Source organism: Salvelinus fontinalis, chromosome 3 (genome assembly GCF_029448725.1).
Source record: "Salvelinus fontinalis isolate EN_2023a chromosome 3, ASM2944872v1, whole genome shotgun sequence".
Classification (NCBI taxonomy): Eukaryota; Metazoa; Chordata; class Actinopteri; order Salmoniformes; family Salmonidae; genus Salvelinus; species Salvelinus fontinalis.
Genome location: NC_074667.1, coordinates 22322321 through 22345638, shown reverse-complemented (window position 1 = coordinate 22345638; position 23318 = coordinate 22322321). Strand labels below are relative to the sequence as shown.

General features: G+C 45.1%; 1 protein-coding gene across 1 annotated transcript in view; it reads right to left on the bottom strand.

Moving 5' to 3' along the window:
- Nucleotides 1–23318, bottom strand: part of LOC129841104 (copine-9-like) — a 215800-nt gene that overhangs the window by 39255 nt on the left and 153227 nt on the right. The window contains exons 9-16 of the mRNA XM_055909215.1: nt 19517–19620; nt 18856–18960; nt 14726–14767; nt 14093–14168; nt 8159–8212; nt 7826–7887; nt 7581–7627; nt 6937–7118 (exon numbers count right to left, since the gene is read on the bottom strand). Of these exons, the coding sequence (XP_055765190.1) occupies nt 6937–7118; nt 7581–7627; nt 7826–7887; nt 8159–8212; nt 14093–14168; nt 14726–14767; nt 18856–18960; nt 19517–19620 (672 nt within the window). The remainder of the gene's footprint in view (nt 1–6936; nt 7119–7580; nt 7628–7825; nt 7888–8158; nt 8213–14092; nt 14169–14725; nt 14768–18855; nt 18961–19516; nt 19621–23318) is intronic.

Below are 23318 nucleotides of genomic sequence, written 5' to 3'. Positions count from 1 at the left end.
ATTATCTACCAAGGGAATTCTCTTCGGTCATAATCACAGCCGTATATATTCCCACCCAAGCAGACACATCGATGGCCCTGAACGAACTCTATCTGACTCTCTGTAAACTGGAAACCACACACCCTGAGGCTGCATTCATCGTAGCTGGGGATTTTAACAAGGCTAATCTAAAAACAAAACTCCCTAAATTCTATCAGCACATCGATTGTCCTACCAGGGCTGGCAGAACTCTGGACCATTGTTATACTAACTTCCGCGACGCATATAAGGCCCTCCCCCGCCCTCCTTTCGGAAAAGCTGACCACGACTCCATTTTGTTGATTCCAGCCTACAAACAGAAATTAAAACTACAAGCTCCCGCGCTCAGGTCTGTTCAACGCTGGTCCGACCAATCTGATTCCACGCTTCAAGACTGCTTCGATCACGCGGATTGGAATATGTTCCGCACGGCGTCCAACAACAACATTGAAGAATATGCTGATTCGGTGAGCGAGTTCATTTCGAAGTGCATTGACGATGTCGTACCCAGAGCAACGATTAAAACATTCCCAAACCAGAAACCGTGAATTGACGGCAGCATTCGCGTGAAACTGAAAGCGCGAACCACTGCTTTTAACCAGGGCAAGGTGACCGGAAACATGACCGAATACACACAGTGTAGCTATTCTCTCCGCAAGGCTATCAAACAGGCTAAGTCCCAGTACAGAGACAAAATTGAATCGCAATTCAACAGCTCAGACACAAGAGGTATGTGGCAGGGTCTACAGTCTATCACGGATTACAAAAAGAAAACCAGCCCCGTCGCGGACCAGGATGTCTTGCTCCCAGACAGGCTAAATATATTTTTTGCCCGCTTTGAGGACAATACAGTGCCACTGACACGGCCCGCTACCAAAACCTGCGGGCTCTCCTTCACTGCAGCCGAGGTGAGTAAAACATTTAAACGTGTTAACCCTCGCAAGGCTGCAGGCCCAGACGGCATTCCCAGCCGCGTCCTCAGAGCATGCGCAGACCAGCTGGCTGGTGTGTTTACGGACATATTCAATCAATCCTTATCCCAGTCTGCTGTTCCCACATGCTTCAAGAGGGCCACCATTGTTCCTGTTCCCAATAAAGCTAAGGTAACTGAGCTAAACGACTACCGCCCCGTAGCACTCACTTCCGTCATCATGAAGTGCTTTGAGAGACTAGTCAAGGACCATATCACCTCCACCCTACCGGACACCCTAGACCCACTCCAATTTGCTTACCGACCCAATAGGTCCACAGACAACGCAATCGCAACCACACTGCACACTGCCCTAACCCATCTGGACAAGAGGAATACCTATGTGAGAATGCTGTTCATCGACTACAGCTCAGCATTTAACACCATAGTACCCTCCAAACTCGTCATCAAGCTCGAGACACCCCGCGCTGTGCAACTGGGTCCTGGACTTCCTGACGGGCCGCCCCCAGGTGGTGAGGGTAGGTAACAACATCTCCACCCCGCTGATCCTCAACACTGGGGCCCCACAAGGGTGCGTTCTGAGCCCTCTCCTGTACTCCCTGTTCACCCACGACTGCGTGGCCATGCACGCCTCCAACTCAATCATCAAGTTTGCGGACGACACTACAGTGGTAGGCTTGATTACCAACAACGACGAGACGGCCTACAGGGAGGAGGTGAGGGCCCTCGGAGTGTGGTGTCAGGAAAATAACCTCACACTCAACGTCAACAAAACAAAGGAGATGATTGTGGACTTCAGGAAACAGCAGAGGGAGCACCCCCCTATCCACATCGACGGGTCAGTAGTGGAGAAGGTGGATAGTTTTAAGTTCCTCGGTGTACACATCACGGACAAACTGAATTGGTCCACCCACACAGACAGCGTTGTGAAGAAGGCGCAGCAGCGCCTCTTCAACCTCAGGAGGCTGAAGAAATTCGGCTTGTCACCAAAAGCACTCACAAACTTCTACAGATGCACAATCGAGAGCATCCTGTCGGGCTGTATCACCGCCTGGTACGGCAACTGCTCCGCCCACAACCGTAAGGCTCTCCAGAGGGTAGTGAGGTCGGCAGAACGCATCACCCGGGGCAAACTACCTGCCCTCCAGGACACCTACACCACCCGATGTCACAGGAAGGCCATAAAGATCATCAAGGACAACAACCACCCAAGCCTCTGCCTGTTCACCCCGCTATCATCCAGAAGGCGAGGTCAGTACAGGTGCATCCAAGCAGGGACCGAGAGACTGAAAAACAGCTTCTATCTCAAGGCCATTAGACTGTTAAACAGCCACCACTAACATTTAGCGGCCGCTGCCAACATACTGACTCAACTCCAGCCACTGTAAAAATGGGAATTGATGGATATTATGTAAAAATGTACCACCAGCCGCTTTAAACAATGCCACCTAATATAATGTTTACATACCCTGCATTCTAGCTGTTTGGGGTTTTAGGCTGGGTTTCTGTACAGCACTTCGAGATATTATCTGATGTACGAAGGGCTATATAAAATAAAATTGATTGATACCCTACATTACACATCTCTTATGTATATGTATATACTGTACTCTATATCATCTACTGCATCTTGCCATCTTATGTAATACATGGACCACTAGCCACTTTAAACTAGGCCACTTTATGTTTACATACCCTACAGTACTCATCTCATAGGTATATACCATCTACTGCACCTTGCCTATGCCGTTCTGTACCATCACTCATTCATATATCTTTATGTACATATTCTTTATCCCTTTACACTTGCGTGTATAAGGTAGTAGTTGTGGAATTGTTAGGTTAGATTACTTGTTGTTATTACTGCATTGTCGGAACTAGAAGCACAAGCATTTCGCTACACTCGCATTAACATCTGCTAACCATGTGTATGTGACTAATAAAATTTTATTTTATTTGATTTGATTTGATTTACTGAAGAGCTCAGTGACTTTCAACGAGGCACCGCCATATGATGCCACCTTTCCAACAAGTCAGTTTGGCAAATTTCTGCCCTGCTAGAGCTGCTCCGGTCAACTGTAAGTGCTGTTATTGTGGAAATGTCTAGGAGCGGCTCAGCCGCGAAGTGGTAGCCAACACAAGCTCACAGAACGGCACCGTGAGTGTGTGAAGTGTGTAACGCATAAAAATCGTCCTCGGTTTCAACACTCACTACTGAGTTCCAAACTGCCTCTGGAAGCAACGTCAGCACAATAACTGTTCGTCTGGAGCTTCATGAAATGGGTATTCATGGCCGAGCAGCCACACATAGGCCTAAGATCACCATGCGCAATGCCAAGCGTCGACTGGAGTGGTATAAAGCTCACAGCCATTGGACTCTGGAGCAGTGGAAACACGTTCTCTGGAGTGATGAATCACGCTTCACCATCTGGCAGTCTGACGGACGAATCTGGCTTTGGCCGATGCCAGGAGAACGCTACCTGCCACAATGCATAGTGCCAACTGTAAAGTTTGGTGGAGGAGGAATAATGGTTTGGCCCAGTGTCAGTGACGCGAAATCATAACGCTCCAGAATACATAGACAATCTAGATGATTCTGTGCTTCCAACTTTGTGGCAACAGTTTGGGGAAGGCCTTTTCCTGTTTCAGCTCACAATGCCCTCGTGCACAAAGCGAGGTCCATACAGAAAAGGTTTGGCGAGTATGCATTTCACTGTTAAAGACAAATCATGCTTGATCCAAAAATGTGCTAGGAGGCTCTGTATGGAGGGAGTGACGCAATTGTGGTGCCTCCAGAGGTATGCAGAAGTTAAATTGAGCTCTGTATCGCGTGTGCGCCACCCAAATTTCGTAACCATGTGGAGGGCTCCGTACATCTCTGCATTGACATGATTGTTTGATGGAAGGTGGTGGCGGGGGTCAAGTATAAACACAAACTCATATCCGTGACATCAGCTCTGCTCCACGAAGCGCAAGAAGTGCCCTGACTTCTGCAGAGGCCGTATCACAGTAAATGATGTACGGCAACTGCAGAAGTCGGATTTACCATGCAGAGCTTTTTAGTCTACACCTGTTGTTTACGAAGCATGTGATAAATGTAATTTGATTTTCTCATGAGTTGAGGCAGCCCTCCTCTTCCAGCAGGATCAGACAATGTGGTCTAATTAAAAGATGCCTTTGCATGACTTGCTTGGGCTTCGTCACGCCGAGGTGAGCTCTAATTGGGAGAGCTGATTTAGCGGTGGCCCATTCGGAAATGAGCCAGGTTAAAAAGCAGTGATGAATCTCGACAGCAATGATGTCACTTTGTGTCACAATGTACTCACTGGTTTCAGACACTTTGGGGAGGGAGAACAATAGCACTTTTTGGATACTGCGAAGCATGTCTTTCACAAATCTGATAAAATGCTACAATTTGATATAATTTGAGAGGGAATTTTGAGGTCAGACATCTATGAATCATAAGACAGAGGAAGATGATTCAGATAGTGATTGATTTAGTCAGATGTGTCCCTGTCTTGGTATGGGGCTATTAGCTTGTGCTGAAAATAATAAAAGACATAGAGAGAAAATAAACTGTGTGGCGTCCATATCTGTCTCTTTATCAATTTGTTTATCGAAATTGACCAGCAATGGTGTTTAGACCTGAACTTTCTATACATCGGTTAAAAATATGGACAGCATTACTGGTGCCGTTGTTATGGAAATCCATTTTGTGAAGGCTTATGCATGGCATTGAGACCTTACAACATAGTCTCATTAAAGACCTGACCTTCGCATCATTTCCTTCACATCAAGGAGACTTCTGTGTGGCGAATTCCTCCAGCTTTGGGTCTAAAATTAGCTGAAAATAAGACTCCTATTGTTTTTTTTACACTTATTTGTTCAGGAAGTCCTCCCCTTTTTCTTTCTCCGCTGAAGTATCTGTCCAGGGAGATAGAATCCAAGGAGAACTCGTTTTTTTTCTTCTTCGTGTTTAGTGTTTGTTATTCTTTCTTCATCGGCTCATGAAGATAAGCTAAGCGCTACGTCCTCTAAAGTCTATTTCGGTCGGTGTCTGTCTGGTCCCTTTTTGTTTCGCACTTTTCCACATCAAACAGATGTCGTTTTTTATTTTTTCCCCAACCTTGCTCTACCCTTGTTCAATCACTTCACATAACTACTTGAAGCTGACACGAGCTCATTGGCTTACACAATGGTGCCGCAATTTGTGTTTTACGTTGACATATTTAGAGATTCTCGTGTTCTTCGTGACTTTACCACACCATGTTGAAGCATCAACCAGCAGTAGAAACAACAACAAAGCGTTCTCCCCACCCGTTTTGGTAAAAAGCTAAGGGATGGGGCTGGAGAAATGGAACCACTCTCAAATTCATAGACAGAGCTACGGATGCCAGGACCGACCATCCATGATATCAAAATGATAGTTTTAACCATGTTTTGAGGTTATATAGTGTTTGTTAACATTTACTTTGTTGACAAACATTGTAGTAAAACACGTTTATATTTTGGATTATGATTAGTACGACAGTTGAACTAAGCTCATGAGGCATTTATAAGTTATATTCTTCAAGAATCAATGGGTGCATATAATTCATTTATAAGTTCAAAAATGGATGTTAGCAACTACTGATTGCCCCTTTAATGTAATGTTTTCAGGATGTCATTTATGTGGGCTGTAAGGGTGAGTAGTCATTGTCAGACTTCGCAGGAAATCACAAGAAACTAAGGATACTCCGTTCTGAATCATGCCAATACGGACCTTCTGACGATGTGTGTTTTCATTACGCAATGATGTTATATATATATAGCATACGAGTGTGAGAGTTTTTTTTTTTTTTGCCTCATGTCAGTAGGCATAATACAGCTCTGATAGGTATTGGGAGAATTTAAGTTAGCAAAATCAAGTATTTCACAGTTGACCATATTTTGATTACTAACAGTCCTAGGAAGTTAAATACAATTTATTGTCACATGCTGTCACGACTTCCGCCGAAGTCGGGTCCACTGCTCGTTCGGGCGGCGCTCGGCGGTCGCCGGTCTTCTAGCCATCATCGATCCACTTTCATTTTCCATGTGTTTTGTCTTGTTTTTCCTCACACCTGGTTTCAATTCCCTCAATTACTTGTTGTGTACTTAACCCTCTGTTCCCCCCCATGTCTTTCGGTGGGATTGTTTATTGTAGTGCTTGTGCACGTTCCCCGTGAGCGCACGACTGGTTATTTTTGTGCCCATGTATCTTGTTGTTCTGGTTGCCGTTGGTTTTGCTAATAAATCTCTGGTTATCACCCAATTCTGCTCTCCTGTGCCTGACTTCTCTGCCGCCAATTACGCACCCCGCTACACATACTTTGTAACCAGGTGTTGACTGACAGTGAAATGCTTATTTACGGACCCTTCCCAACAATGCAGAAAGAAAAAAATTGATATAATAAAAAAAGAAATACACAATGTTATAGGGGGAAACACGTTTTGCCAGCAATATAACAGAAAAAAATGAAACATGTATTATTCTTGCAGCATCAGTCAGCCTTGGATACAAATTGATATGGGTGGTGTTCAGTAGCAGGGACAACTCAAAAATAGAACAGGACTCTATTTCAAGAAACAGCAAGGTCTCTCAACTGAGCCCGACAGACGGACATACACCATTTTAGTTTCCCACTCTCATTTGACATGAACTCTTATCAGCAAATGGAAGTGTATGAATAAAGAAAGCATTGTGGAGGGCAACTTCACATCTGTAAAAGCGTGACAGCAAAAAAACACATTACAGAAGGGACGTTGTCATCAAATAGTATTTATATAGTTCCCAAGGACTCAGGACTCTTCTGTGGATCAGTAAATACTGCAGCATAAAGTACCAGCACCTCATTGCAAGAAATAAAACTCTGCCTGTTCATTTCCCACAGTAAGTCCATCATAAACACAATAAAAAAATGGATCATATCAACAACAACTGCTCCCTCCCTCCATCACTCTCTCACCAGTGGGAAGACATGGGAGATCTTGCCATCCGGGGGCAGCTTTGCTCCAAAGCCGTAGGCAGGGAACATCTTGTCACTGTCGTAGTCCTGGATGATCTCCCCCACAGCCTTCAGGGCCATTGCGTAGGCATTCATCTGGTAGGGACTCATGTAGTGCAGAGAGGTGGGCTGGGATGGGTTACCTGGAACACAGCAACAGAGCATTGGTTATTTTGTTATATATATGTTGTTTACCTTTATTTAGAAAAGGGAAGTCATATTGAGACCCAGGTTTCGTTTTCAATTGAGCCCTACGGCACAACACACACATCAAGTACAAAAAAGGCATAGGCCAAACAGGCAACGTTTCACACTATCATACTACTTGTCTTAGAATGCATGTTGAACACATTGATCTAGATGAGTCCTATGCTATTGACCTATTGACCTACAGCCACAAGGCTGTGGGTTCAATTCCATCAGCATCCACCGACAAGTAGCTACAGCATTGCAGTATCTAACATTCATTTGATAGTAAAATATTGCCGGCAATATTTGGCCCTGCTTTGACAAATGTTAAAGTAAGATTATTTGGAAAGAAGTTTGGGGAAACTAGTCCTTTAGTAGAGCCCTACGACTCGTATAAGTGATTCTGCCACACTTACCATTAGACGCTGTGAAATCGATGGCCACTGTGAAGTTGAGTTGCGTCCTGGGGAGACAATGATGAATTACATTGAATAACCCAAACTTTTACCAGACAAAAACATAATAAAGACTAAAAAGGACTGTTTGTCTGTTGAAACGGTGCAAAACAATTTCAGACATGAAAGCTAGGCTGAGCGAGCCCTCAACAGCTCATCAACATTAGCCTCTAATGTTAATGGGACGTCACAAAGATTTGGCTCACCCTCCCCGGATGAAGTCTACAAACGTGTACTCTGACTCCACTTTAAAGGACAGCAGTGTGACCTTCAGGGGAGGGAGAGAGGAGGAGAAGGAGAGGGGGGAGAAATAGGGAGAGAGGGGAGAGAAACAGTGGGAGAGAGATAAAGAGGGAGGGATATAAGGTAAGGGATATAAGCAGAAACAGGAAGAGGGCAAGTGAAAGAGAGAGAGGGAAGAGAAGGAGATGGCCAATGCAAAACCTTTAATGCATATGACATATCACATTGGCAATGAATCCCATCTATAAAACATATGATAGATGGACAATGGAAAGCTCAAGATCAAAGGTACTTACTGTCCCTGAATTGATGTATTTCTTCTTCTTGCCTTTCTTTTTATGGTTTAGAACCTGGACAAAAAGAGGAAAAATGTGTACATTGAAAAGATGACTAGTTTGATTTCACCACATAGTTCGCTGTGTGAAAGTGTGGTATGGAAAGAAACTGACCGTAAGGAACATGTCATATTCTAAGAGATAGAGGACGGATGAAAAATAACATTCTTTTCATAGCGGGGATACCTAAGTGAAGTCGTAAGAATTGGAAAATGTGAAGCTTCGATGGGTAAATCACAAAAATGCTCATCTCATTATTAAAGAGACAATATGTTTTCTGATGTCTTATTTGAGTAACAGCTGTGTGCTGTGTGCATGTGTACTTAAACATTAGTCAGTAAAAAATGTCCTGCATAGAGAGACAACATAATATAACCCTTATTATAAAGCATTATAAAGGCTCAATGTAACGGGTGACGCTCTCCTCATCCTCGGAAGAGGTGAGGAGAGAAGGATCTTCAGACCAAAACGCAGGCTCAGGGAAATAAGCCATCTTTATTATAAATTACGATGGCACACGAAACGAAATACAAAACACTTTCCAACTTACAAAATAACAAAAACGACGTTGAACGAAACCTGAACATAAACTTACATAACTAAACATAAACTTACGTACAGGAAACGGACGACATCGAAACGAAACGAAACAAACAAACGCTACAGTCCCATGTGGTACGAACGTACATACAGACATAGGAGACAATCACCCACAAACAAACAGTGAGAATGCCCTACCTAAATATGACTCTTAATTAGAGGCAAACGCAAACCACCTGCCTCTAATCAAGAGCCATACCAGGCAAACCGAAACCAACATAGAAACAGATAACATAGAATGCCCACCCAACCTCACGTCCTGACCAACTAACACACAAAAACTAACATAAATAGGTCAGGAACGTGACAGTACCCCCCCCACAAGGTGCGAACTCCGGACACACCAGCACAAAGTCTAGGGGAGGGTCTGGGTGGGCATCTAACCACGGTGGTGGCTCAGGCTCCGGGCGCGGTTCCCACCCCACCATAATCCATCCTAGCCCCCTCCCTTCAAGAATGTCCACCCTCTTACTTCCCCCACAAAATCCTCCTAATAACATATCTAATAATGACAATACCGGGACAGAGAGATAAACCAAGACAGAGGGATAGATAAGACTATAGAGGTAGATAAAGATAGAGAGGGAGATCAGGATAGAGGGCAACTCCGGACTGAAAGGCAGCTCCGGACAGAGAGACAGCTCTGGACTGATGGGCAGTTCTGGGTATCTAGCCTTTTCAGGCTGAAGGGCAGCTCATGGCTGACTGACGACTCTCGATGCTCATGGCTGGCTGACGGCTCTCGACGCTCATGGCAGGCTGACGGCTCTCGACGCTCATGGCAGGCTGACGGCTCTCGACGCTCATGGCAGGCTGACGGCTCTCGACGCTCATGGCAGGCTGACGGCTCTCGACGCTCATGGCAGGCTGACGGCTCTCGACGCTCATGGCGCTCTGACGGCTCTGGCTGCTCATGGCGCTCTGACGGCTCTGGCTGCTCATGGCGCTCTGACGGCTCTGGCTGCTCATGGCGCTCTGACGGCTCTGGCTGCTCATGGCGCTCTGTAGACCTGGTGCGTGGTGCCGGAACTGGAGGCACCGTGCTAATGACAAGCACCTTCCTACTAGTGCGGGGAGCAGGGACAGGGCACACTGTATTCTCAAAGCCTACTCTATCCCTGATGCGTGGTACCGGCACTGGTGACACCGGGCTGAGGACAAGCACATCAGGATTAGTAGGGGGGAGAAGATACAGTGGGTTCAGGGCTCTGGAGACGCACTGGTAGCTTAGTGCGTGGGGCCGGAACTGGAGGCACCGGGCTAGATACACGCACTACAGGGAGAGTGCGTGGAGGAGGAACAGGGCTCAGGATACGCACTGGTAGCCTAGTGCGTAGTGTATACACTGTAGGTACTAGGCTGGGGCGGGGAGGTGGTGCCGGAAATACCGGACCGTGGAGGCGTACTGGCACTCTTGAGCATTGAGCTTGCCCAACCTTACCTGGTTGAATACCCCCGGTTGCCCGACCAGTGCGGGGAGGTGGAATAACCCGCACCGGGCTATGTAGGCGAACCGGGGAAACCATGCGTAAGGCAGGTGCCATGTATGCCGGCCCGAGGAGACGCACTGGAGACCAGACGCGTTGAGCCGGCCTCATGACACCTGGCTCAATACCCAATCTAGCCCTCCCAGTGCGGGGAGGTGGAATAACCCGCACTGGGCTATGCACTCGTACAGGAGACACCGTGCGCTCTACTGCGTAACACGGCGCCTGCCCGTACTCCCGCTCTCCACGGTAAGCCTGGGAAGTGGGCGCAGGTCTCCTACCTGCCCTTGGCCCACTATCTCCTAGCCCCCCCCCAAGAAATTTTTGGGAATTACTCACGGGCTTTTTCGGCTTCCGTGCCAGACGCGTTCCCTCATAGCTCCGGTTCCTCTCTCCGGTAGCCTCCGCTCTCCTCAGTGCCTCCAGCTGTTCCCATGGGAGGCGATCTCTACCAGCTAGGATCTCCTCCCAAGTGTAGCAACCCTTTCCATCCAAAACATCGTCCCATGTCCATTGCTCCTTTCTCTCCTGTCCCTTACTCCGTTTCGTTTTCCCTTGCCGCTTGGTCTTAGCGTGTTGGTGGGTGATTCTGTAACGGGTGACGCTCTCCTCATCCTCGGAAGAGGTGAGGAGAGAAGGATCTTCAGACCAAAACGCAGGCTCAGGGAAATAAGCCATCTTTATTATAAATTACGATGGCACACGAAACGAAATACAAAACACTTTCCAACTTACAAAATAACAAAAACGACGTTGAACGAAACCTGAACATAAACTTACATAACTAAACATAAACTTACGTACAGGAAACGGACGACATCGAAACGAAACAAACAAACGCTACAGTCCCATGTGGTACGAACGTACATACAGACATAGGAGACAATCACCCACAAACAAACAGTGAGAATGCCCTACCTAAATATGACTCTTAATTAGAGGCAAACGCAAACCACCTGCCTCTAATCAAGAGCCATACCAGGCAAACCGAAACCAACATAGAAACAGATAACATAGAATGCCCACCCAACCTCACGTCCTGACCAACTAACACACAAAAACTAACATAAATAGGTCAGGAACGTGACAGTACCCCCCCCACAAGGTGCGAACTCCGGACACACCAGCACAAAGTCTAGGGGAGGGTCTGGGTGGGCATCTAACCACGGTGGTGGCTCAGGCTCCGGGCGCGGTTCCCACCCCACCATAATCCATCCTAGCCCCCTCCCTTCAAGAATGTCCACCCTCTTACTTCCCCCACAAAATCCTCCTAATAACATATCTAATAATGACAATACCGGGACAGAGAGATAAACCAAGACAGAGGGATAGATAAGACTATAGAGGTAGATAAAGATAGAGAGGGAGATCAGGATAGAGGGCAACTCCGGACTGAAAGGCAGCTCCGGACAGAGAGACAGCTCTGGACTGATGGGCAGTTCTGGGTATCTAGCCTTTTCAGGCTGAAGGGCAGCTCATGGCTGACTGACGACTCTCGATGCTCATGGCTGGCTGACGGCTCTCGACGCTCATGGCAGGCTGACGGCTCTCGACGCTCATGGCAGGCTGACGGCTCTCGACGCTCATGGCAGGCTGACGGCTCTCGACGCTCATGGCAGGCTGACGGCTCTCGACGCTCATGGCAGGCTGACGGCTCTCGACGCTCATGGCGCTCTGACGGCTCTGGCTGCTCATGGCGCTCTGACGGCTCTGGCTGCTCATGGCGCTCTGACGGCTCTGGCTGCTCATGGCGCTCTGACGGCTCTGGCTGCTCATGGCGCTCTGTAGACCTGGTGCGTGGTGCCGGAACTGGAGGCACCGTGCTAATGACAAGCACCTTCCTACTAGTGCGGGGAGCAGGGACAGGGCACACTGTATTCTCAAAGCCTACTCTATCCCTGATGCGTGGTACCGGCACTGGTGACACCGGGCTGAGGACAAGCACATCAGGATTAGTAGGGGGGAGAAGATACAGTGGGTTCAGGGCTCTGGAGACGCACTGGTAGCTTAGTGCGTGGGGCCGGAACTGGAGGCACCGGGCTAGATACACGCACTACAGGGAGAGTGCGTGGAGGAGGAACAGGGCTCAGGATACGCACTGGTAGCCTAGTGCGTAGTGTATACACTGTAGGTACTAGGCTGGGGCGGGGAGGTGGTGCCGGAAATACCGGACCGTGGAGGCGTACTGGCACTCTTGAGCATTGAGCTTGCCCAACCTTACCTGGTTGAATACCCCCGGTTGCCCGACCAGTGCGGGGAGGTGGAATAACCCGCACCGGGCTATGTAGGCGAACCGGGGAAACCATGCGTAAGGCAGGTGCCATGTATGCCGGCCCGAGGAGACGCACTGGAGACCAGACGCGTTGAGCCGGCCTCATGACACCTGGCTCAATACCCAATCTAGCCCTCCCAGTGCGGGGAGGTGGAATAACCCGCACTGGGCTATGCACTCGTACAGGAGACACCGTGCGCTCTACTGCGTAACACGGCGCCTGCCCGTACTCCCGCTCTCCACGGTAAGCCTGGGAAGTGGGCGCAGGTCTCCTACCTGCCCTTGGCCCACTATCTCCTAGCCCCCCCCCAAGAAATTTTTGGGAATTACTCACGGGCTTTTTCGGCTTCCGTGCCAGACGCGTTCCCTCATAGCTCCGGTTCCTCTCTCCGGTAGCCTCCGCTCTCCTCAGTGCCTCCAGCTGTTCCCATGGGAGGCGATCTCTACCAGCTAGGATCTCCTCCCAAGTGTAGCAACCCTTTCCATCCAAAACATCGTCCCATGTCCATTGCTCCTTTCTCTCCTGTCCCTTACTCCGTTTCGTTTTCCCTTGCCGCTTGGTCTTAGCGTGTTGGTGGGTGATTCTGTAACGGGTGACGCTCTCCTCATCCTCGGAAGAGGTGAGGAGAGAAGGATCTTCAGACCAAAACGCAGGCTCAGGGAAATAAGCCATCTTTATTATAAATTACGATGGCACACGAAACGAAATACAAAACACTTTCCAACTTACAAAATAACAAAAACGACGTTGAACGAAACCTGAACATAAACTTACATAACTAAACATAAACTTACGTACAGGAAACGGACGACATCGAAACGAAACAAACAAACGCTACAGTCCCATGTGGTACGAACGTACATACAGACATAGGAGACAATCACCCACAAACAAACAGTGAGAATGCCCTACCTAAATATGACTCTTAATTAGAGGCAAACGCAAACCACCTGCCTCTAATCAAGAGCCATACCAGGCAAACCGAAACCAACATAGAAACAGATAACATAGAATGCCCACCCAACCTCACGTCCTGACCAACTAACACACAAAAACTAACATAAATAGGTCAGGAACGTGACACTCAAAAACAAAAAATATGTATTTTCAACTTTTTTTTAATGTCTTGTGCTCGTTGGGTTATACCTGCAGGCTGTAGCCCTTTCCTGCAGTCAAATGATCTAGTGGAATGTTATTCATATTTTTCATAATTTCATAATTAATGCATTTTTTTGTTTGTTTACAGAAAATCCTGTGTTTCTATGCGAAACAGTTGTGTTATATTTCAGTCTTCTGTGATGTACAGTATATGAAGTGTAATTTTGGGATGCAAACTCAACATTTAATACATTTCAACTCTCTATCTGACATGGTACAGGTGTCTTCTTTTTTTAAAGCCCAGAACCAAGTGTGTGAGCTGTATACTTTAGTTTCAAAGTAGATTTGTTTAAGACCACAAAGAAACACTCTGTGTGACCGTGACTTAGTCCACTGCAATAATTTAAGTGTTACCATTCTTTTTTTCTTTTTTTTACCTCATAGACGTTGAACTGGCTCTGGCCTCTGGAGAATTCTCTGTAGCTGGTGGTGAACTCGCCAATGAAGTCATGACTGTGGGAATAGTTGCGAGAGTAACACCTGCAGCATCTGAAAGAGTAGTATACTAAAGGAAACACCAACCCCGTCCCCTCTCTGTCCATCTAAATATCCTCACCTAAAGCCAAATAGAACCTGCCCGCTATCAATCTGCGTGTGATATTTAGAGAGGAAGCCTTGTGGCCACATTAGTAGCCACCATCAGTGAAGAAGGAGAGAGGGAAAGAGGACAGAGAGATGGGGGGGGGGGAGAGATGGAGGGAGGCAGTCAACACTCATATTCATAAACCCTCTCCCTTCTGATATTACCGCCAACCTTTTAAAGTTCCGGTCAGTGAATTATGGTTGTGTGTGCTTATGGTGGAGAGTCCCTCTCACCCCCCCTCATCCCCCCATCCCAATGTCACTGGACTAATAAGGTGATGAAGATTCCCCTCCAGAGAAAGAACGAGGGATGACATTTGTGGGAGACTTGGAGCGTCTGAGGCTGTCTGGAGATTGTAAATGAAATTAATGAGTGAAGAAACAAGGGGGAGGAGGGAAGCGAGAAGAGAGGAGAGAGAGACAATTACCTTCCATCTCTGTCCCAATCATACACGTCCACCTTGACTGTCCTGGAGAAAGGGAAGATACGAGAGAACGATGAGAATCGAAGAGAGGGTGTGTGTGTGTGTGCATGTGCGTTCGTGTGCATGTGTGTGTGGGTTTGTGTGTGTGTGTGTGTGTGTGTGAGAGAGAGATAAAGTGAGAAAGAGAGAAATGAAAGATAGTATACTACAGAAGCTTGAACAACAGTAATAACACATGTGGAAATACACATGTCATATACATGTATTATACAACGGATGGGTCTAATCCTGAATGCTGATTGGTTAAAACTGCATTCCAACTAAAACTAAAGTGGATGAGTGGAACATTTCTTTTGATATTTTCTGCGGCATGACTATGGATGAATGGGAAAAAGAGATGGCTAAAACACCCAGGCATGCAGATTTTGAGGATCTTGCATTGAATGACCTAGAGAAAAGCCACAACGGAAAAAAACACAGTTCAGAATACAAACTGGGCTATGCGTTGCTTCGAGGGCTGGCTAGCAAAGAAGAAAAAAGTTGCTGACTTCAAAACTGTCACGAAGGAAGAGTTTAACATCCTTCTCCGACTGTTTTATGTTAATGTTCGAAATGGGAAGGGGGAGCAGTACAGCATAAGTAGATGCCTGGCATTGCGAAGTGGGCTCAACCGGGTGCTAAATGACCCACCCATTGGTGGCAGCTGGTGCCTTACGAAGGACACTGAATTTACCACCTCAAATCATGTATTTCTGGGCAACATCAAACAGCTAAGAAAGCAAGGAAAAAATATCACAAACAGCCACCCTCCCATTACCGATAAGGACATGCCCCAGCTCCAAAACTCCCAGGCTCCGAGTCCCGGTACACCAAGGGGTCAGGTCCAGAGAGTGTGGTTTGACCTCCAGTTACATACAACAGACAACTAAAGCCCAACTCATTCCTCGAAAAGAACGGTCTAAGGTGTGTTGTTCATAGCCTGTTTGTGTTATTTCCAAGTTGCACTCGTAATTAGGCTACTGGAAAACAATATTATAACAACGCAGTCTCTCTCTCAGATACGCCACTCTCGCATATAACGAGGCCACAGAGAATTATCTGGACCCAAGGAAGACACCCGTGCCAATACTTCCAACAAACACCGGTATTATCACATAAGTCAGCTGTGGTGGATAACAAAGAGAATATATGGTTTTTATTTATTAAAATCAGCTCAAATGAATGTCATGGACGGTCTTTCTTTGGTCTGAACAGTGTTCTGACAAGGGAGCACAATTTTTCTGCCAGGCAAAGTCAGGCATCATAAGCTCATTGTTATGGATGTATCCAAATAAATCTTCACTAGAAAACAGCTTAAATAAATGGAAATGCAGCTACTTTGCTGTTATTCTGTCTGCACTTTTTGACGTGACTGTAAATTAGCCGTAGATAGCTAGCTAGCAAGAAAAGGAAAATAACGTTGCCAGTCGGTATGGCAATATAACATTTAGAACGAACGACTGGGTTGCGTCTATAGATACAGAACAAAAAGAACAAACGACTGGGTCACATCTCTAGCAACCCTACATTTGTGTCGGGACTATATCTTGTGGAAGGATGAAATAGTACGAATAAATTAATCAAAATAACGTTTTTAAGGAAAATACCTCGATCATTATTTGATGATCATCTCGGGCCTAACAACGCCCGTGCCAATATATCCAACAAACACCGGCTTCTCGGGCATTATTACGTATATGTAACTACATGTTTGGGAAAGAGAAGGAGAGAGGGAGGCAAACACAGTACGTCCCTTGAGAAATGTGAGGTGATGATCAATATAAATAGCCTTACGGATTTACACTGTAAAAATTATTTTGGGACACATACTACATTGAATTGATTAACAATAAAATACGATTAATTGACATTTGCATTTTGCCTAAATCAGTAATATTGTGTGATTGCGTGAGGGTGTGTGTGTTTGTGTGCATGTATGCATGTGTGTGTGCGTGTGTGTGTAATAACCAAAGATAAATGAAACGTTGTTGAACCTCCATGTTGGTCCCAATAACACCAGCGCTGGCCTTTGAGACAATATGGCCGACTGCTGGCATTATTCTGACCACCACAGAGCATCATGGGTACTGTAGTACATCATGCTACAGCAACATTCCATAGTCCTTAGTATTGAGCACAGACAGTGACAAAACCACAAATCATTGGCTACTTAGTCCCACGGTCTTGCCAATGGCTCAGTTGTATGGAAGGCATAATGGGAACTCCCCCAGATGTCACACCAAACTCATTTAGCTATCAGAAAAAACTCCCTGGTTTTACTGAATATAGAGTACCTGCTACAGTATCCGGACGTTGCTTGGACTTAAAGCTTCTGCTCAATGACCAAATGTAACAGTAGGGACAATGTACAGGAAATCTACAGAAAACCACATGAAACTTCCAAAATATACTGAACAAAAATATAAACACAACATGTAAAGTGTTGGTCCAATGTTTCATGAGCTGAAATAAAAGATCCCAGAACTTTTCCATTAGCACAAAAAGCTTATTTCTCTCAAAAGCTGTGCACATTTGTTTACATCCATGTCAGTGAGCATTTCTCCTTTGCCAAGATAATCCATCCACCTGACAGGTGGCATATCAAAAAGCTGATTAAACAGCATGATCATTACACAGGTGCACCTTGTGCTGGGGGACAATAAAAGGCCACTCTAAAATGTGCAGTTTTGTCACACAACACAATGCCACATGTCTCAAGTTTTGAGGGAGCATGCAATTGGCACGCTGACTGCAGGAATGTCCACCAGAGCTGTTGCCAGAGAATGTAATGTTAATTTCTCTACCATAAGCCGCCTCCAACGTTGTTTTAGAGAATTTGGCAGTACGGCCAACCGGCCTCACAACCGTAGACCATGTGTAACCACGCCAGACCAGGACCTCCACATCCGTCTTTTTCGCCTGCGGGATGGTCTGAGACCAGCCACATGGACATCTGATGAAACTGTGGGTTTGCACAATGTAAGAATTTCTGCACACACTGTTAGAAACCGTCTCAGGGAAGCTCGTCTGCGTGCTCGTCATCCTCACCAGGGTCTTGACCTGACTGCAGTTTGGCGTCATAACCAACTTCAGTGTGCAAATGCTCACCTTCTATGGCCACTGGCAGGCTGGAGAAGTGTGCTCTTTACGGATTAATCCCGGTTTCAACTGTACCGGGCAGATGGCAGACAGCGTGCATGGGCGAGTGGTTTGCTGACGTCAACTTTGTGAAAAGAGTGCCCCACAGTGGCAGTAGGGTTATGATATGGGGAGGCATAAGCTACGGACAACAAACACAATTGCATTTTATCAATGGCAATTTGAATGCACAGAGACACCGTGAAGAGATCCTGAGGTCAATTGTCGTACCATTCAGCCGCCGCCATCACCGCATGTTTCAGCATGATAATGCACTGCCCCATGTTTGATTGAGTGTGTGAACAGGTGTCTTTTATACAGGTAACCAGTTCAAACAGGTGCAGTTAATACAGGTAATGAGTGGAGAACAGGAGGGCTTCTTAAAAAAAAAAAACAGGTCTGTGAGAGCTGGAATTCTTACTGGTTGGTAGGTGATCAAATACTTATGTCATGCAATAAAATGCAAATTAATTACTTAAAAATCATACAATGTGATTTTCTGGATTTTTGTTTTAGATTCCGTCTCTCACAGTTGAAGTGTACATATGATAAAAATTACAGACCTCTACATGCTTTGTAAGTAGGAAAACCTGCAAAATCAGCAGTGTATCAAATACTTGTTCTCCCCACTGTATGTGAAGGAGATGTGTCGCGCTGCATGAGGCAAATGGTCACACCAGATACTAACTTGTTTTCGGATCCATGCCTCTACCTTTTTTAAGATATCTCTGACAAACAGATGCATATCTGTATTCCCAGTCATGTGAAAGCCTAATGAATGTATTTCAGTTGACTGATTTCCTTGTATGAACTGTAACTCAGTAAAATCTTTGAAATTGTAGAATGTTGCATTAATATTTTTGTTCAGTGTAGCTCATGTGGTCATCCTTTACCCTGGGTACTAAGTGACCTTTGACCCGTTGACCTTTGGTCTCTTGGCTGTCTGCGTCACTCACCTGTCATAGTCTCCGTTACAGAGGGCTCGTACAGGGATGGTGAAGGGCTGCCACGCAGGGTTCAGAGTATTCTTTACCACCTCCGTCTTATGGCAGATGGTGAACCTACGGTACACAGCACACACAAGGAGCTCTGAATACAGATACTGTACAGGGATGGAACATCGGCCTTAGAAGTATCAACCACAAATACCAAAGAAGATGGTGAACCTACGGAAATCAAATTACCCATAAGGGTGCAGTCGAATGGCCGTGGTCTGAGGGGCTTTTCTCCCTGTTCTAGTAATTGTATTTATATGGTCCCCATTTCAACACAGTACAAGCAAGGACCACTAAGTAGAGGGATGAAAAGGCATAGCCCTAGAAGTATAAGCCACAAATACCAAATAAATGAAAGTCTTTGTTTTCTCCAAAATACTTGTTGTGACAGATTCATTCATTTGTGTTGAGTCATATATTTGGATCTACATAACAGACAATGTGGGAAGTGAACTCATCTTGACACACACACACACACACACACACACACACACACACACACACACACGCACACACGCACGCACACACACACACACACACACACACACACACACACACACACACACACACGCACACACACACGCACACACACACGCACACACACACGCACACACATACTCACGTTCCGTCTTCATTACTGCGGTAGAAGACCAGGAATGGGTCTGACTTGCCGAAGAAGTCTTTCTTGTCCAGCTTGTTGGCACACAGCTGCATGGTAGCAATGTCCTGAGAGAAAAGACAAGTCTCAACGTCAAAGCAAGGTGGTGGTTTTAGGTCACCATAGTGACATAAGTAATATAAATGACATATAACTAATATGCCCGTTGAAATGACATATATTGTAACTACAATGTCACTGTTAAATGTCACTATTTTGAAATACTCTAATGTTGCATTTCTATATTTCTCTGACCAAGTATGTGAAAGTATGGCTCTTGTTTGGGGATGGTTAAGAGGTTGAATTATTACAACCTTTTAATAAGATAAAGAATAACTATACGAGCTTTAATGGTAAAAGTCGTTAATAAGTATGGTATGCGTATGGAGTTGCAATGCACCTCAGGGACAACACCCATAGTCATAATATTTCACAGGGAAACCGATGAGAAAGCAAAAACAACAGACTCATTTGGTTGAGCAAATATCCCCCGAGGAGGAGCAGCCCACCCGTATAAATAGAACATTTACTTGAATGGGGGTTCCCGTTCTAGTAATTCTATTTCTATGAGCCCGACATCCTTTAGAAATCACACCTTTTGGAGATCTGAGCAAGGTGGCAGAATAAACACAACATGTCATCTGCCTTGAAGCATTCCCCTTCCACTGTATTTCTATAATGAACGATATAATGAACTATGTTCTCCATGTCTTGGAGCAACGATCTGCAACCTTTTCTAGCATGACAGCTACTTACTTTTTTTGGGCAGAAAACAGTGCACTAATTTCTCTTTTACACTAAGGACCTGCAAGCTTTTCTAGCATAAGAGCTCAAATTAAACATGTCTCGAGCTAATCTTTTTTTCTAGCTTTTCTAGCTTTCAAATCGGCACCATCTTCTCTTCTCCCCTGCGAGAATGTGCCTATTTGAAAGCTAGAAAAAAAGAAGTAGCTCGAGACATGTTTAATTTTAGCTCTCATGCTAGAAAAGGTTGCAGGTCCTTAGCGTAAAATAAAAGTTTGTGCACGGTCTTCTGCCAATATACCTGGTCAAATAATGGTTAATAAACAACTCTATGGTGGGGGGGGGGGTGGGCTATAAAATATGTGATTTCATATTTTCCCAAATAATGTTCTCAGTTTTATTTGTCAATTTTTTGTGTGTGTGTGGGGTGGAGAGATAGAGACAGACAGAGACAGGGAGAGGGAAACAGCAAGAGAGAGACAGAAAGAGAGAGAGAGAGGGATAGAGACAGAGAGAGAAAGAGAGAGAGAGAGAGAGGGACAGAAAGAGACAGAGACAGGGAGACAGCAAGAGAGAGAGAGAGAGGGACGGACAGAGAGAGGGTGAGTATATTAACGGAACAGAGAGATATAGATACAATTATTCATACCTCTGAAGGGGATTGTCAATGTCGTTATTCACAGATCGGATGCATATTTATTTTAATATTGTAGTCTTCATTTCTCTGTCAGAATGAGAATTTTTCAATGTCTGCGTCCCAAATGGCACCCTACTCCCTGCCTTGCAAAAGTATTCATCCCCCTTGGAGTTTTTCCTATTTTGTTGCATTACAACCTGTAATTTAAATTGATTTTTGGGGGGACTTTATGTAATGATGTCACGCCCTGACCTTAGTTTTCTATGTTTTCTGTATTATTCTGGTCAGGTCAGGGTGTGACGAGGGTGGGTATGCTTGTTTTTGTCTTGTCTAGGGTTTTTGTAAGTCTAGGTAATTGTAGGTCTATGGTGACCTGAATTGGTTCCCAATCAGAAACAGCTGTTTATCGTTGTCTCTGATTGGGGATCCTATTTAGGTTGCCATTTTCCATTTTGGTTTGATGGGTTCTTGTCTATGTGTAGTTGCCTGTTCAGCACTCTTTGGTATAGCTTCAAGGTTAATTTTGTTCATTTTGTTCAGTGTTCATTCTTTAAAAGTAGAATGCACGCTTAACACGCTGCGCCTTGGTCTCCTCCCCACGACGGCCGTGACAAATGGACATACACAAAATAGTCCAAATAGGTGAAGTGACATAAAAAAATTACTTGTTTAAAAAAACGTAAAACGGAAAGTGGTGCGGGCATATGTATTCACACCCTTTCCTATGAAGCCCCTGAATAAGTCACACAATTAGTTAAATAAAGTCCATCCATGTGCAATCTAAGTGTCACATGATCTCAGTATATATACACCTGTTCTGAAAGGCCCCAGAGTCTGCAACACCACTAAGCAAGGGGCACAACCAAGCAAGCAGCACCATGAAGACCAAGTAACTCTCCAAACAAAGTTGTGGAGAAGTACAGATCAGGGTTGGTTTATAAAAAAATATCAGAAACTTTGAACAACCCACGGAGCACAATTAAATCCATTATTAAAAAATGGAAAGAATATGGCACCGCAACAAACCTGCCAAGAGAGGGTCGCCCACCAAAACTCATGGACCAGGCAAGGAGGGCATTAATCAGATAGACAACAAAGAGACCAACGATAACCCTGAAGGAGCTGTAAAGCTCCACAGTGGAGATTGGAGTATCTGTCCATAGGACCAATTTAAGCCATACACTACACAGAGCTGGGTTTTATAGAAGAAGAGTGGCCAGATAAAAGCCATTGCTTAACTTTTTAGGGATAGGGGGCAGCATTTTCACTTTGGATGAATAGCGTGCCCAAATTGAACTGCCTCCTACTCTGTCCCAGATGCTAATATATGCATAGTATTATTACTATTGGATAGAAAACACTCTGACGTTTCTAAAACTGTTTGAATTATGTCTGTGAGTATAACATAACTCATATGACAGGCAAACTTCCAAACAGGAAGTGGAAATTCTAAGGCTGTTGTCTTTTCTACTCATCGCCTATTCAAATTCCAGGAAGATATGGATTTGTTTGCACTTCCTATGCCTTCCATTAGATGTCAACAGTCGGTAGAACGTTGAATGAAGTTTATACTGTGATGTGGGACCGGATGGGAGGTGTTTCAGTCAGTGGTTTGGCAGATTGCCAGTTCCTGGTCAAGCGCATTCCTCATGATATCGCCTTGCGTTCCATAACTTTTACAGACACGAAGGAATGCTCCGGTTGGAACGCTATTGGATATATATGATAACAACATCCTGAAGATTGATTATCTACTTAGTTTGACAAGTTTATTCGACCTGTGATATAACTTTTTGAAGTTTTCGTCCGACGTTATGCGTCACTTGCACGAGAGTTTGGATATGTGTACTAAACGTGCTAGCAAAAGTAGCTATTTGGACAAAAATAATTGACATTATCAAACTAAACAACAATTTATTGTCGAACTAGGACTCCTGGGAATGCATTCTGATGAAGATAATCAAAGGTAAGGGAATATTTATGATGTAATTTCGTATTTCTGTTGACTCCAACATGGCGGAGAAATGTTATTTATATTTGAGCACCGTCTCAGATTATTGCATGGTGTGCTTTTTCCGTAAAGTTTTTTTGAAATCTGACAGAGCGGTTGCATTAAGAACAAGTGTATCTTTAATTATATGTAAAACATGTATCTTTCATCAAAGTGTATGATGAGTATACATGTTATTTGACGTGGCTCTGCAATTCCTCCGGATATTTTGGAGGCATTTCTGAACATGGCGCCAATGTAAACTAAGATTTTTGGATATAAATATGCACATTATCGAACAAAAAATACATGTATTGTGTAACATTATGTCCTATGAGTGTCATCTGATGAAGATCAAAGGTTAGTGATTAATTTTATCTCTATTTCTGTTTTTG